Raw genomic sequence first — 15,044 nt, 5'->3', positions numbered from 1 at the left:
CAGGTCATGATCTCACAGTTCGTGAGTTTGAGCCCCACATCAGGCTCTGTGCTGACAGCTTGGAGCCTGGATCCTACTTCGGATTCTGTGTCTCCCTCTCTCTCTGCCCCTCCCCAGCTCGTGGTTGCACTCTGTCTCTGTCAACAATACGTAAACTTAAAAAAAAAATTTTTTAAAGAATAAAACCAAACCAAAGAAAACCACACACACGAAAGAAAGAAAGAAAGAAAGAAAGAAAGAAAGAAAGAAAGAAAGAAAGAAAGAAAGAAAGAAAGAGAAAGAGAGAAAGAAAGAATTTGTCGTTGAGCAAAGATAGTCTGATTTTAAATTTGTTTTTATTAAACTACATTGTACATTTCATGGTTCATAGCTACTTATTTTTATATGTGTTGCAAGTGAGGAATTTCCACAAAAACCTGTATCAACACTGAAGAATTAGTGTACATGGTCTCTATAGGTCTAAAATGTATTTTGCCTAGTTTTACTGACAGTGAAATTATTTCCCAGTGATTTTAAGAGCTGATCAAGACCCCTGTTCAAATGAGAGACTCTAAGTCAGTGCCTAAATTCTGACCAGAGTCAGTTCACAACCATACCCTTTCCTCAAAAGCTATGACATGAGGGCAGATAGAGCATGCTCCAACCCAGCCCTCAGAAGGGGTTGGCTCCACTTTCTCACAGCGCTGCCACTGAGTTGGGAGGATATATAAATTCATGATTGAAAAAAGTCTGAATGACTAAAACTAAGAGCTTTATTCTATGGTGAGATAGCCATGATGTGGGTTCATGAAATAGTAAAATAGGAATAGTCCTTTTTTTGATAGGAGCATTTTCTTTGCTTAGGCCTTTCTGGACTAAACATTCGGTTTGTTGTTTTGTAAGTTGCTTAAAATTAAAGTTCATAAATACTCCCTCAGGACCACAGTTCTTTCAAAACAGCCACTGTACACACTAATTTAAAATGCATGTTAACTAAGGTTGGGAGTGACCTTAGGTGAAAATGACTTCAGATAGTTGCTACAAGATGCTTTTCTCTTAGATACCAGTCTTGGAGGCGATCCAGTTGCGGTAGGCAGTCACTCGCATGTAGACACCTGGCTTATTGATTTTACCACATTCTTCTCCCCAGCTCACTATTCCAACAAGGTACCAAATATTTCGAGAATTAGGATGAACTAGTGGTCCTCCAGAATCACCCTAAATAAGACAAATAATATTTATCATTATGAGAATTAATTTCCAGATACTTTACTTACACTAAGTGATAAGCCCAGATAAAGTTTGTGACTCATCCTTCATACAGACCATAGGAAAATGTATGGTGTAAATCCCTGAATCACCCTTAACCTCACTTTTGGCCAGATTATATTCTCTGGGACTCTGGTGTTGACCTGAACCTTGCAGGCATGAACTGATAAGTTATCTAGTTCTATGAGAAACTAGTTAGCTAGTTCTAAGAGAAAGCTTTTGGGAAGCAAATATTATAGATGTACTTGGAAAACAGGGCTTTATATCTGAGAAAAGTAGCCAGAACCCTAGCCATGAGGAGGCTAAGAAGGAAAGAGAAATAGGCTGGAAGTAGATGAAAATTTTCTGAGACTGATCTTTTATTGAAATGTGATTAAGATTATGGACTGTGATCCTAGACTACTTTGGCTTATATACCAGCTCTCCCAGTTACTACCTGTGTGATCTTGTGCCAATCACTTTACCTTCCTCTGCCTCGGTTTTCTCATCTATAAAGTGATAATGATAGTACCCACATCACAATGTTGTATGAGGATTAAATGAATTATTTGTAAAAAACTTCAATCAGTGCTGGGCTCAGAGTAAGTCCAATTTAAGTGTTTGTTAAACACTTATAAACATATATTGCGTGTAGTGGAGAATTACTTTAGCTGGAAGAGTTTAACAGGATTGTCAAAATGCAAATTAACTGAAGCATAGAAATTGTCTTTGTATTGATGACTTTCATAAAATAATAGCAGTTATTTGTAACTGATGGTCAATGTGACTAGTGTCCAGACTTACCTGGCAGGCATCGATATTTCCTTCCAAGTACCCAGCGCATAGCATTGTGTCCAATACCATACCATAATATCCTTCCTGAGCATTACAGGTATTTGTGTCAATAATCTTCACAGATGCTTTCTGAAGTACCTCTGGGTATTTACCTAAAGGAAGTATACAAATTAGTAAAAGAGCTGTTCTAAAACAGAGCAGGATGGAAAACTTGCTCTGTCTTCTGTGCATAAAACCTGTATTTGATTGACTCTTGCCTACTCATTTCCCTCACCTGAACCAATGGAAAGGACATCTTCAAAGAATCATTTGAAATCTGTTAAATATTGCCTCTCTATGTCCTTATCTCTCTTCTTATATCTTTGAACCAGAACTATCTCAGTTTCTCCAGGTTAGGGAATTTCTAAAATCAATTGGTCTCCACAGAACATTCCACACCAAGGCAATTTGCAAAGCCATAAGTCCATGTGCATCATTTCCTGAGATATTGCCTGGGAGAAGTAGGCATCCTGAAGTAAATGATGCCTTTGACTCTGTGCCTAGCCCACCATTTTTCTTGCTTTTGTACTGACACACTGTTAAATTTTCACTGGACTTACCATTATATGAAAGTGCTCCCCATCCTGTAACAACAACTCCTTCACCTGGTGGAAAAACCTGTGTGGCTTCAGGAAGACAAACTCGATGTACATCATTCTTGAATAAGACTTTTTCGGTGAGCTGTATAATTGCAATATCATCATGATGTTCACCCGGGAGGTAGTCTTCATGAACTGTAATTTGTTGAATATGATGTTGCATATAAGGGGGATTTACTCTGGTGCCAAAGCTGACAGTATAGTTTTTTGGATTGTTTGTCCTGAAAGAGCAAAAATTATATATTTTGTATTTATTTCAAAATAGTAGAAGCATGGCCTTCATCTACTGTACTTTTTAATGACATTAATATTCCCTTGTGCCATAGCTCATTAGCAGTGATACAATCTGATTTTTTTCATAAATTAAAAAACTGTTTGAGTCCCTCCCTATACCATATACTGTGTAAAGCAGTGGGGATATAGAAATAAAAATTAATAGCCATACCTTCCAGAAACTTAAATATAACGAAGGATGGGCATAAACACAGACAGTTCTAATTGCTTAAGTGATTTGTGTATAATTAGTGGGACAAGAAAACAGGTGGACTTAAATCTGCATGCTCTAGGGAACAGATATTTCTTTTTTTATATGAAAATTATTGTCATATTGGTTTCCATACAACACCCAGTGCTCATCCCAACAGGTGCCCTCCTCAATGCCCATCACCCATTTCCCCTCCCTCCCACCCCCCATCAACCCTTGTTTATTCTCAGTTTTTAAGAGTCTCTTACGGTTTGGCTCCCTCCCTATCTTTTTTTCCCCTTCCCCTCCCCCATGGTCTACTGTTAAGTTTCTCAGGATCCACATAAGAGTGAAAACATATGGTATCTCTCTTTCTCTGTATGACTTATTTCACTTAGCATAACACTCTCCAGTTCCATCCGTGTTGCCACAAAAGGCCATATATCATTCTTTCTCATTGCCAAGTAGTATTCAGATATTTCTTAAGGAAAGTAGCATTTTGGGTGAGACCATAGAGCTGGGTCAGAGTTGCCTAAAAAATGAGAAGGGGATAGTATGTGCAGAAGGCGAGGAAGCTATGAAACAGGATGATGTGTTTTAGCAACTACGAGTAGTTAAGGATGTCTGCAGTATAAAGTGATGAGAGATAAGAATCATGTGAGAAAAAAATGCCATATCAAGAATGAATGACTCTTCCCATTCTTACAGGTAACGCAGGAAAATCTTAGATTGGCTTCCCATATAGTTTGTTTTCCAAACCAGGACACTTGAGACGAGAGCTATTGATAATTAACTGAGATAACAAGTGTGAACTGGCCCAGTTCCAGTCTTTGGTCTCCCTATCCTTGAGCAACATGATGAACTTACTTTTGAAAGCAGTGAGCTGCAGTCACCAGGTGTCTTTCACTGATCAAAGATGCCCCGCAGTAGTGTCGGCCATTCTTTTTGAGAGTTGCTTGCCAAGGCCATTCTCCCTTCTGAGCATTAGAACCTCCTTTGATTCTATCATACGTAGCTGACATCCTTGCTCGTGTCCCACAGCCTGTCAGAGTCAGTTTTGTTCCATTGAGAGTAGGAAGACACTTGTTTGATTATAAAGCAGAAACTGAGCTGAGTTATTCTTGTATGGTTCTATCTGACAATATCTTGCACTGAAGAGAACAGGATGTAATCTGCAAAGGAATCACTAGCAACCCCTAGATCACCTCCATACCCAGCACAGTATCTCCAAGATACCTCAGCACCTGGAGAATATGAGAGCTCTGGGAGGCAGATAAAGTCACAGTTAAGTCCATGGGCTCTGCAACCAGACTCCCTGGTTTGAATTCTGACCACACCATTCACAAGCTGGTTGAATTTAGGCAAATTATTTCACTTCTTTGTGCTTCAGTTTCCCCAACTGTAACATGGGATGATAATAAATAATATCTATCTTTAGGGTTGTTGTGAGGATTAAATGAGTTGTATGTAAGGTACCTAGTTAGAATTATGACTAGCCAACAGTAACAAATCTTGACTGTTATGTCTTAGATCATCTCACACATTTAATTAAGAAGTATCTGAACTTACGGTTGTTGATAATCTTTTCAGCATCAACCTTACTGATTTCTGAAATAGAACAAAAAGCTCATGGTAAATATAATACCTAGCATAAGCCATTGACCTTGGAGCCAATGGAGTAAGATGCTAGCTAGGTTCAGCAGAGAGGAGGTCAGAAATAATTTTGAATCTCAGGAGAAAATGTTAGTAGAAAGGAGAGAATATTGGTTTATTTGAATTGTTCTTTTACTATATGCAAATGTATGATATGGAAATACCACTTCCATAGCTCCAAATGAGAGACTTCATTTTTATTTAATTGGAATATAATTTTTATCATCTAAGGTGGAAAACGGTCAGTATCTTTTCTTAGAAGATCAAAAAGACCCACAAGTGAAACTGATTCCTGTCAGTAGACAAAAATAACTTAAAAACTGACCTGTCTTGTAATGGCAGATTGTTTGATATTTTTGAAGTTTATAGGAGATCATGAAAATATATACAAGACACACTGTTACTTATAAGGACTGTTCAAAGTCTTACTATTTGCTTTATAATCAGAAGCAGCTTTTCTCCCAGAAGTGCTTTAAAGTGTGGTATTATTATGATTTGATTATAATGTTTTTAGTAACAAAGAATACAAATTATTGCTCTGAAATAAAATAATGGCCTATTCATTTAAAAAATTCAGGATCAGCTTTGTTCCTGGTACTTGTGATATATGTTAGAAATAAAAAGATGAAATAACACTGCTCCTATTTAATTCATAAGCTTACCCTTGAGCCTAAGAGAATTAGGATCTGTAGTCAGAGAGCCTGCGTGGTTTCTCAGCATCTGATGTAAGACACTTTCAATTCTTCTTCTGGTGTTTTCCTTCATTGATCTGGGAGCCTTGAATATCAGCCATATATGTGCAGTTAGACTGTTGTTATGAGGACTGGAAGCAAGATAAGTATGTTTCAACAAGATAAGCATATTTCTTATGTTGCTAAGAAAATAGCATTTCCTTCCTCATTCCCTGATCTTTCATATTTTTATATCTTCTGTCTTTTTATGGGTTTGTGCAGTACCTTCACTTTTGGTTAATCACAGGATCATCCATCTGCCTACATTTACCTGGTGACAGTATGCAAGCAGCTACAGCATTCATCTTAGAGGACAAGTAGTTCTACAAATCTGAAAAGTAGGAAAGGCCTGCGGCACAGGGTGGAAATATCATGTGAGAACTGGGCTCGCTTATTCATGTATTCATCAATCATTTATTGGGCAACTGCTATAGACAAGTGACTGGAATGGGTGCTAGTCGGTGATGCAAGCGTGACTAAGACATGGCTCCTACCCTCCAAGAATTTCCAGATTTCTAGGAAATTAGACATGTATACAAATGACTACAATAAATGAGGCAGAAGGGATAATATTTATTTTGTCTTATCTGCAAATAGAGGAAGGATAAGTTATTTTTTATTTAAAGAATTAGAGAAATTTTCATGAAAGAGGTGGCATACACACTGGGTTTTAAAGTGTTTTTATCACTACTTCAACATCAAGCAGACAATTTCATCAGGTAGAGAAGAAGAGTAACACTCCAGAATAACTGGATAGCGATAATTAATTTGCATTTACTGGGGATCTGCTGTGTTCTAGGTACTTATTTTCACATTTATTGTCACACTTAGACTTCACAACAAGCCTGCAGCATGGGTGTCATTGTCTGCATTTTGTAGACAAGGAAAAACGGAGGCTCTGACAGGTTACCTAATAGGCTCAAGATTATACAGCTACTAAACTCAAATCAGATTCAGTACAACTGACTCTATAACCCAGAGTCTTTACACTGTTTTGTCTCCCTGTGCCAAGTCACAGAGACAGCAGTGTCTAAGAGATTGGGCTCAGATGGAGGAGGACTTTTAATGTGAGCCAAGAGATAGAAGTAAAGAGAAGTTGTTGAATAAAACTGTGCTTGAGGAAGATGAACCTGACCATGGCATTCAGGGAAGATTTGTTTGGAATTCAGATAGGGGTAAGCAACCCAAGAAGGTGACGGGTGGACATGTAGGAATTGTCAAACAGCTTTGAGGATAGTGTCCAAAGTGGCATTTTTATGCTTTGGCTCTCCCTGACAGATGATTAACCTTTTGGCATATAAATCAGTAATCAGTGCTAGGAAGCACTCAGCTCATGCAGGTTTGATTATCATAGAAAGGGGTGTCAAAATGAAAACGTCTGTCCTGTAGCCTCTCCATCGCTTCCTTTGGAAGTGATTGCAGTGGTTGCAGACTTCTCTGAAAGATACCTGGGCCCTTCAATTTTAGTTCCCATCTCTTTCCAATACTAAAATCATCTCTCAAGGTTAATTGTAGTGGAGATCTTGATGTGTTCTGCAATTCCAGGAGTCCCATGAATTCCAGGAGCAGGCATAGCTGGTGACACTGATGAAGGTAAAAGCAATAATTGCCTTCACTGGAAATGTGTTTATTTACAAATCTTTCCATACACATTACCTTCTTTGACCCTAAGTGCATTTACATGAGAGAGGCAGTGAAGGTGCTATGACAGTATTTCACAGAGAGGTAAATAGAGTCAAAGTGATTTAATGACTCTGGGATTACTAAGTGGTAAAGACTGGAATCAAGTTGCCTAACTTCTGTTCTAGGCCTCCCTCTGCTATTACGTGCTACTCTAAACCCACATACGATAGCTATTTTACTTCTTGTTATGGTGACTACAAGGACTTCCTTGACATCAAAGCCTGATGTAGATATGCTCTTTTCTACCCTGAAAGAACTCTAGGGTAGTTCCACAAGGTGTCTGGCTGATTTGCAAGTAGAAGGACATGAGTCATTAAATAGATTTACATAAGACCAAAAAAGGAAAAAGAAAGACATGAGAAAACAGGGTCTGTATTTACACAACTACTAAATAAAAATTGTAGACTATCAAACATTGGTCTAAGGGATCACCTACTATTTGCTAGACATAAAAACTTAAGAAGCTTGAGTGATGAGGCAATTATAATTTAATGCATTATATGAATAACACATTCTCAATAGATCTAGTGGATAAAACTAGATAGCCCCATCTTTGCTTTGGTTTTATATTGAACAATTAGTCTGGCATTTAACTTACGATAATACTGTATTAGTAACTTATTGGCTAATGACTGTGACATTTCACAGAGGTGCTTGAAATATGTATGTATGAATGAGTTGATCTCTTTTCTAACTGCTATTATTAGTTACTTACACCAGTGTGATGACTTGAGAATTGATATATTGTCTGTAAATGCTAGAACTTTGAAATGCATCAACCATCTGTTAAAGAGAACAGAATCAAACGTCATATTCCAATAATATATTTATATTTCAGAGAACTAACAATGAAATAAATATAGGAAAATGCCAGTTTACCTTAGTCTCAAGAATTTTGCTAAGATAGTTATTTTCTGGTGATGTCTCTCTTTGATAATTTCTGTTGTATGGGATATCCAGCACTTCGAAGCTACCTTGATAATAGTAAGTCGTGTTTTCTGTGAGATAAAAACATCATCCAAGAATTATTTAGGTGAAATGGATTTCAAATGCAGATACAAATTACATAGTAAAATCAACTAGTAAATATTGTGCTCATATTAGACATTGATAAAGCCTGTGAATCTTTCTGGCACAGCCGGTTAGATATCCTGGGCATTGTGAAAAGTGTTTACGGGACCAATAATGCAGCATATATAGATATAGACAAAAGTCAGCAAGAAGAGTAATATCTTGATTGAGACAGATAGAACTATATACTGTAAGTGAGATTTCTGTCGTATAATTATTAAAGTATGAGTAAAAATAGTTACCATTTATTAAGTATGTACCATGAGAAGATACTTTATAAAAGAACATATGAAGTATACCCCTTTTTTTTCTGGAAAAATGTGGTGTTGAGATATTCAGTAACTTGACTAATATCATATGGATACTAAAAGCCAAGAATCAACAAAAATTCGATTTGAGTACAAAGACTACACCTAATCCATTTTATTTCCTTCTTAAATTCTCATAGATACTAAGATACCTATTAGAGGTAAGACATGTGATATATCTTACCTCTAATATGTGATAGATACTAAGCACTTAGAAATATTCTAGATGCTATATAACAACACCTAGCGTATAGTAAGCACTGAATAAATATTAATACTATTGTGCAATATGATCATTGCTTTTGAAGACTATGTGATGGAAGTGACAGGCTCAATATGGTTGAAATCATTACACAAGGTACTAATAAGGATATAATGAAAAACATTAATCATCTAATTGCAGGTTCTATACAAATGCAGAGAAGGAAAGCACCACAATTAAAATGAAATATGACTTTCTATTATAAGTGGTGAAAATATTTTACAGTGAGAAGTGTGATAAAAAAAGAAGCCAGAAATGTCTAAACAAAATGCTGAAAATGGGTTGTTAATGAATAATAATTTGTGAACCAACATTGCTAATTATAGTTAGTTTGTCTGGGGATCATGGATCTTTTACTATAGAGACCGAACTTTGCAATGGTAGCTTATTAGATTTTAACATAAGTAGTAAAACATAGATCTTTAAACTATTCAACTTTTTTTTTTATAATTCAGTGTTCATAGTGTATCTTTCAGTTCTTTATTTAGATTCCTAAATATTTCTACCTACTATGATAATTAGGCTGCCATGAATATTCCTCAGTGTAGACTAATAAATTGACAAGATACAAACTTTTTATTACAACTGCATGGAGCACTTTTCTAAGAGCCAGTGCATAAACTAAACATTTAATGTCTAAGACATTAAGACTAAGAAACCATACCCTAAAACAAGGAATTGAGTATCAATTTAATTCCACACAGCATTCAGCCACAGAGATGGCTCACTATGCTGAGGTCACTGTGAAATCAGTCACTGAGATCTGTTGGTACCTGATGAAATGAAAACAACCCTTAGGGATGAGATATCCATAAGGCACATCTGCACCTTATGATTAATATTCCCATTTCTATAAGTGGTTCAAATGCCAATATGAATTGAGATGGATAAGGGACAGAAAGAAATTATTTTATGACTTTTTCATGACTTGATTACTTAGAAGTTATTTCTATAAAGAAAACTTACAACTTACATGTAACACACACATACAAACACACACACATTTTTGGTTTTGGTTTTGTGCAGTGTTCTGAAGTGCGATAATATTTTAAGCATAAATTATGAGAACACTTCTATTTAAATCTGACAGAGTTAAGGCATTTCTTTTATGTTCTCCTTCCTCTAACTTATAAAAACACCCAAAGACAAGGGTAAAGGGCTCATTTCCAAGGAAACAAAAGAAAGACACAACTCCAGGCTAAAAACTATGAAGCAAATATTCCCCCAAATGTGAAATATAAACTAGGCTGAAAAATGATACATATCAGAGATACATCTCCTCACAAGCTGAGTTCATTGAGGATTTTTCTAAATTCTCAATGACTCTGTTATTACTGTAATGAGACTTCAGGGCCTGGAAAAAAGTCAAGGAATATTTCCAAAGGTCCTATTTTGACCCTGCAGAATGACAGCAGTGAAAATAAATGTGAATCCATAGTAATGTGCCATTTTTATTATATGTGCTCTAATCTCCCGGTTAAGGCAACCTTCTGGAGGTGAGTTGGGATGAACAAAGGAGAGACGTCAGGATCACTATATTATAGTTCAGAGAGTCTGTATATTAAGGAGCTTTCCTCAAGGCTACCCCAGCTTCTTGTGTTAAAAACTGAAGACAAGTGTTCCATGGAGTTAAAATAACAGATTGCATAAGAGAATGTTTGAGATGATGAATCAAAATATAAGCTGCAAACTCCCTATGTCCCACCCCTAGAATCACTTCCCATAGTATTCTTTAGAAAACATCTAGTAATTATGATTGCAAATGAAGTATTATAAAGGTTGAGAATACAAAAAGAATAATATTGCTAACAAACTACTGGGAAGTTGGGAGAAAAATGAGCAGTGTAAGCATATGCTAATTTTCTTGTCTTTCTTGTCTTAGTATTTTAATTACAAGGTAACACATATTAATACCAACTTGGTAGATTACTTTTTCTGCCTATCAACTGTCTATCTGTGTATTCATGTCGCTGTATCATATATATTCTTTTACTTGTGTATATACAAAAGATGTCTGCAATAGGGAGCTTGGCAAATGCTTCTTTCTGGGATCTTGGGTCACTGATGGCCATTTGAAAGGAAGACAGAGGGGTGCCTGTGTGGCTCAGTTGGTTAAGTGTCTGACTCTTGAATTTGGCTCGGTCATGATCTCATGGCTCGTGAGATAGAGCCCCGCTTGGGGCTCTGTGCTGACAGCACAGAACCTGCTTGGGATTCTGTCTCTCCCTCTCTCTCTCTCCCCTTCCCCTGCTTATGCTCTCTCTCTCAAAATAAATAAAATAAACTTTTAAAAAAATAAAGGAAGACAGATAATTTATTATTTGCAATTATCTCTTTGTCTTTGGTAGAAATGTAAATAAAGTTTACAACAAACTGAAATAAATAAAAATGTGTTCTTTACCAACCTACTGCCAGAAAATGAACCAGGAGACCAATGGTTATTCCCAGGATTGCCAACACTCCGAACACAATCAGTGCAATCATCCATAGTGGCAAAGATGGACGGGAAGCTGTGACTGGTCTGCAAGTAAAGGATATGAATATAAAAAGGTATATCAAAAAAAAAAAGTCACAGTACACAATCTTTACTCTTGCTCACCCTTATTGGCTCAATTTAGGCATAGGGGTAGCAAAAGATATATGAAGAAAGGACAGGAAAGGGAAGGTAAGGAAAGGGAAGGGAAAAAGTAAGAAAGAAAGAAAGAAAAACGAGGAAGGGGAGGAAGAGAAAGAAGGAAAGAAATTTACAATTAAACCTCTTTGGATCTGTGCTGTGAAATTATTTTTCCGGGATACGATAATGTCAAGTTATCTATACTTAGCATCTAGTTGTCTCCCATGACCAATGGGGTAGTGACAGAGTTAGTATCAACTAGTGAAGACCTTGCCAGGTTGGGGAGGAAGAAGAGAGGAAAATAGAAATGTCTTATAAGTTGTTTATGCCAAAGCTTATCATAATTTTTGAATTATGATCACAATTCTATTTTATTATGTCCTTGTTATATCCAGAGAACACAGGCAAATATGAAGTGCTGTATTGGGTGAGAGCAGTGTCCATCTTTCTTGCTAGCTTACTAGCCAGGAATTCAATTTTCTTGCTGCAAACTGTCATGGATTGACCAAAGATAAAGCTGGACAGTAATGTCTAATTTTAAATGTCAATTTTAGCTAGGCTATGGTGCCAGGTTGTTTGGTCAAACATGAGTCTACATGTTGCCATGAAAGTATTCTGTGACTGTAATAAACATTCCTAATCAGTTGACTGTAAGGAGATTACCCTCTGCAAGTGGGTGGGCCTCATTCAATCAGGTGAAGGCCATAAGAGCTAAAACTGAGATTTTCATCAGAAGAAAAAAACAGTCTGCCTTGGAAGTATGACATAGAAATCCTGCCTGAGTTTCCAGCCTTGCTAACTTTACAACTGTGTGAAGCTACCTTAGGTACATAGATATATCTTATGTTTATGTATCTATATATTTGTATAGATCTATTATCTATCATCTATTGATAGAGAAAAGGAGAGAAAGAGAGAGAGGAGGAGGAGGAAATAGAGACAGAAAGAGATATCCTCTTGTTTCTGTTTCTCTGGAAAATCCTGATACGGAGGCAACAACAAGGACTTTGTTGCCACACAAAGGTTTTGAGATTTTGTCTTAAATATTGGGGGTCCTCCAAGTATGGTTGGAGGATGGCCTTTATCAAAATCACCTGAGAGTGGTTGTTACATATGCAGATTATGGTATCCTACCCCAGATCTAATTAACTCAAATTCCCAAAAGAGTCTGAGAATCTTCAGTTTAACACTGTTAGTGATACAGATTCTTACTAAACTGTATGCTATCTTCATGGCAAAACTGGAAAACTTTAATATAGCTGGACATATTGTTAGAGTTTTCAGATTAGAAGCGGCATTGGAGAGGAGTATGTATGATGTATTAGGTCTCAGATAAAAATACATTGGGTTGATACTTCCAGGAGAACAAGTTTGTTGTTGTTGTTGTTGTTTTAAATACATCCTCTACGGAGTTTTTTCCACTCTCTTTAAAAATGACTTCATACTTCTCCTTTTTACCTCAAACCTCCAGCACCATTTGCCCCATTCTCAAGCTTAGCTGGTAACCTTACTTCCTAGTCCACTGAGAAAATGAAAAGCATCAGAAGAGAATATTTACAACTCCATCATCACATTTGTGAACTTCTCTTCATCTGTACCCCACATCCTTCTTTTTCCTCGTGTTTCCACATATAAATTGTGCCCCTGACTTAAGACAAGCCCTCCACCATCTCATCTCATTCCCAGCCTGTTTCTAATCTATGTTTCAGCCATTTCAAACTACTCAGAGTTCCACAGACAACCAGACTCTTCCACACCTCCATGGCCTTGCACGCTCTGGTCCTTCTGCCTAAAATGTCTGCCTCAAGCCTACCCAGTGAGCCCCCACTCAAACTTTATCCTCAACTCTGTCATCTCCTCTTTCTTGAGGCCTTCCATGGCTCACCCTAATATGGATCTACACTGAGAGTATTTTTTATTTTTACATGGCAGTCTTTTCACCTCTGGTCGAGGTCTTGTTATCATCTGGCCCATGTCATTATTTGTTATTCATGATGTTATTATTTTATACCCAGGCCATATTGTGGTGTCTAGCACATTATTGATAATATTTGTTGAAATAGTATATAAATGAAGCCAAGGGATGTCAAGGACAATGAGACTCTGAAGGATAAATAGATCAGAGGGTTACAAATTTTGGAAGGCCTTCAGTGCTAATCAGAAGAGATTTTGATTTTATCTGGTGGAAATGACTAACATGAGGACATGCAGTGCTTAGGAAGATGAATCTTCAGTCTGGATAACTGCAGTTTAAAGGAGGGAGAAAAATGAAAGGGGAGGACCAATGAGCAAAGAGGCTAATATAATCAATGGGAATGGAATGATAGCATTCTGGATTGTGGTAGTAAGAAAAGAAACAAAGTGATGAATTTGAGAACATTTACAGTAGAATCTTTGTCAGAATTTGGTAATTAGTTAGCTATGTTTGTAAAGAATAGGTAAAAGAGAGTCAGATGAAGCCTAAGAGATATGTATCTGGAATTTAAGAGACATTTAAATTTCTAGTACACAAATGGAGATGTCACACCAGTAGTTAACTGAGGAACCATAGTTGGGGTTAATTTAGGATTTATCTGAAAACAGGGAACAAACAAAGCTGTGAAACTGAATTAGTAAATTACAGTGCTTGTTATATAAAACATAGTACAGAATCGACACTTCTCTTTCCAAGGCAAACATTTGTTTCCATTCTGACTACAACTAATTTATCTCCATGTTTCATGGCTTTCCTGAATTTCACAGTCTCATTGTTTGAAATCACTCAAAAGACTTTAAATTGTCAGCATGTGTTCCTTAACTGTCCAATTCAAAATCGTGTCCACCTTTCAGAGATGGGTAAGTACTTACCTCATCTCCTAGGCATTTGGCTCCACCAAGACTACTTTGCTCACTGCTTGATTCTCTAATCTTTGCTCCACACCCTTTCCTTACTTTTCTGTCTCCCATAAACTCTCACGAATTACTTTTCTTAGGAGTGTCTTAACTGGGGATATACTGGTACATTTCTTGTTTTGTCTAGTTTTATTTTTAGAACTTTACCTCCGGACACAACTTCATATAGATTTGGGCAATTTTTTTCTTTTATCTTTGCAATCTGTTTTAGAACTGGTATTGTTATAAGAACATAAATCTATTAAAATGTGATCAAATAAGCTATCTTAGAATTCATCCAGACGCTATGGCTTGAAAGTGGAGGACTGAAATCACTTCCTAATTTCCAGTTGCCCTTCATTGAAAATGCCGTAGAATTTCATATTTATGTTGCCTATCCTCTTTTTCCATTTTGATTATTGCTTGTCACCAGCTCAGATGCTTCTCCCAGTTGTAGCTACCTTTAACTGATAACCTAAAGATCTTACAAACCATAATGCAGATGAAATGTCTGCTTAAAAATGACATACTTCCCACGCAGAAAAACCACTCAGCTATTCAGCCAATATTTCTGGTACTGCATACTATAAATTCTTCTGAAAAATCACATAAGGGGAATTACTGAATAGAGGATACATAAGAGGATACAGAATATCAATTATATCTTGCCATTAAAAAATACAAAAATAGCAAAGTCTTGGCTGTGAATTCTCAATGCTACCTTGGCA

The 15,044-nt window shown here is 36.7% G+C and overlaps 1 protein-coding gene across 1 annotated transcript; it reads right to left on the bottom strand.

Annotated features, from left to right (window-relative positions):
* Positions 1-694: 694 nt before the first annotated feature.
* On the bottom strand, positions 695-14,297 carry LOC131508064 (transmembrane protease serine 11B-like protein). The gene is made up of 10 exons (XM_058723333.1): positions 14,293-14,297; positions 11,237-11,352; positions 8,070-8,188; positions 7,906-7,973; positions 5,439-5,599; positions 4,693-4,731; positions 3,991-4,165; positions 2,622-2,881; positions 2,032-2,174; positions 695-1,197 (listed from the first exon to the last, which is right to left on the bottom strand). Exons 1-10 carry the CDS (start codon positions 14,295-14,297, stop codon positions 1,036-1,038), a joined length of 1,248 nt encoding a protein of 415 aa, XP_058579316.1. The 3' UTR covers positions 695-1,035.
* Positions 14,298-15,044: the final 747 nt, after the last annotated feature.

This window comes from Neofelis nebulosa, chromosome 3, assembly GCF_028018385.1.
Source record: "Neofelis nebulosa isolate mNeoNeb1 chromosome 3, mNeoNeb1.pri, whole genome shotgun sequence".
NCBI classification, from domain to species: Eukaryota; Metazoa; Chordata; class Mammalia; order Carnivora; family Felidae; genus Neofelis; species Neofelis nebulosa.
The sequence above is the reverse complement of the archived record's forward strand: the minus strand, read 5'-3'. Positions and strand labels throughout refer to the sequence as shown.

Coding starts and splice junctions, on each gene's coding strand:
- LOC131508064 (XM_058723333.1), bottom strand. Junction 2,882..3,990: donor GCAGCTCACTGCTTTCAAAA/GTAAGTTCATCA, acceptor TTGCTCTTTCAG/GACAAACAATCCAAAAAACT. Junction 1,198..2,031: donor GAAATATCGATGCCTGCCAG/GTAAGTCTGGAC, acceptor TGTCTTATTTAG/GGTGATTCTGGAGGACCACT.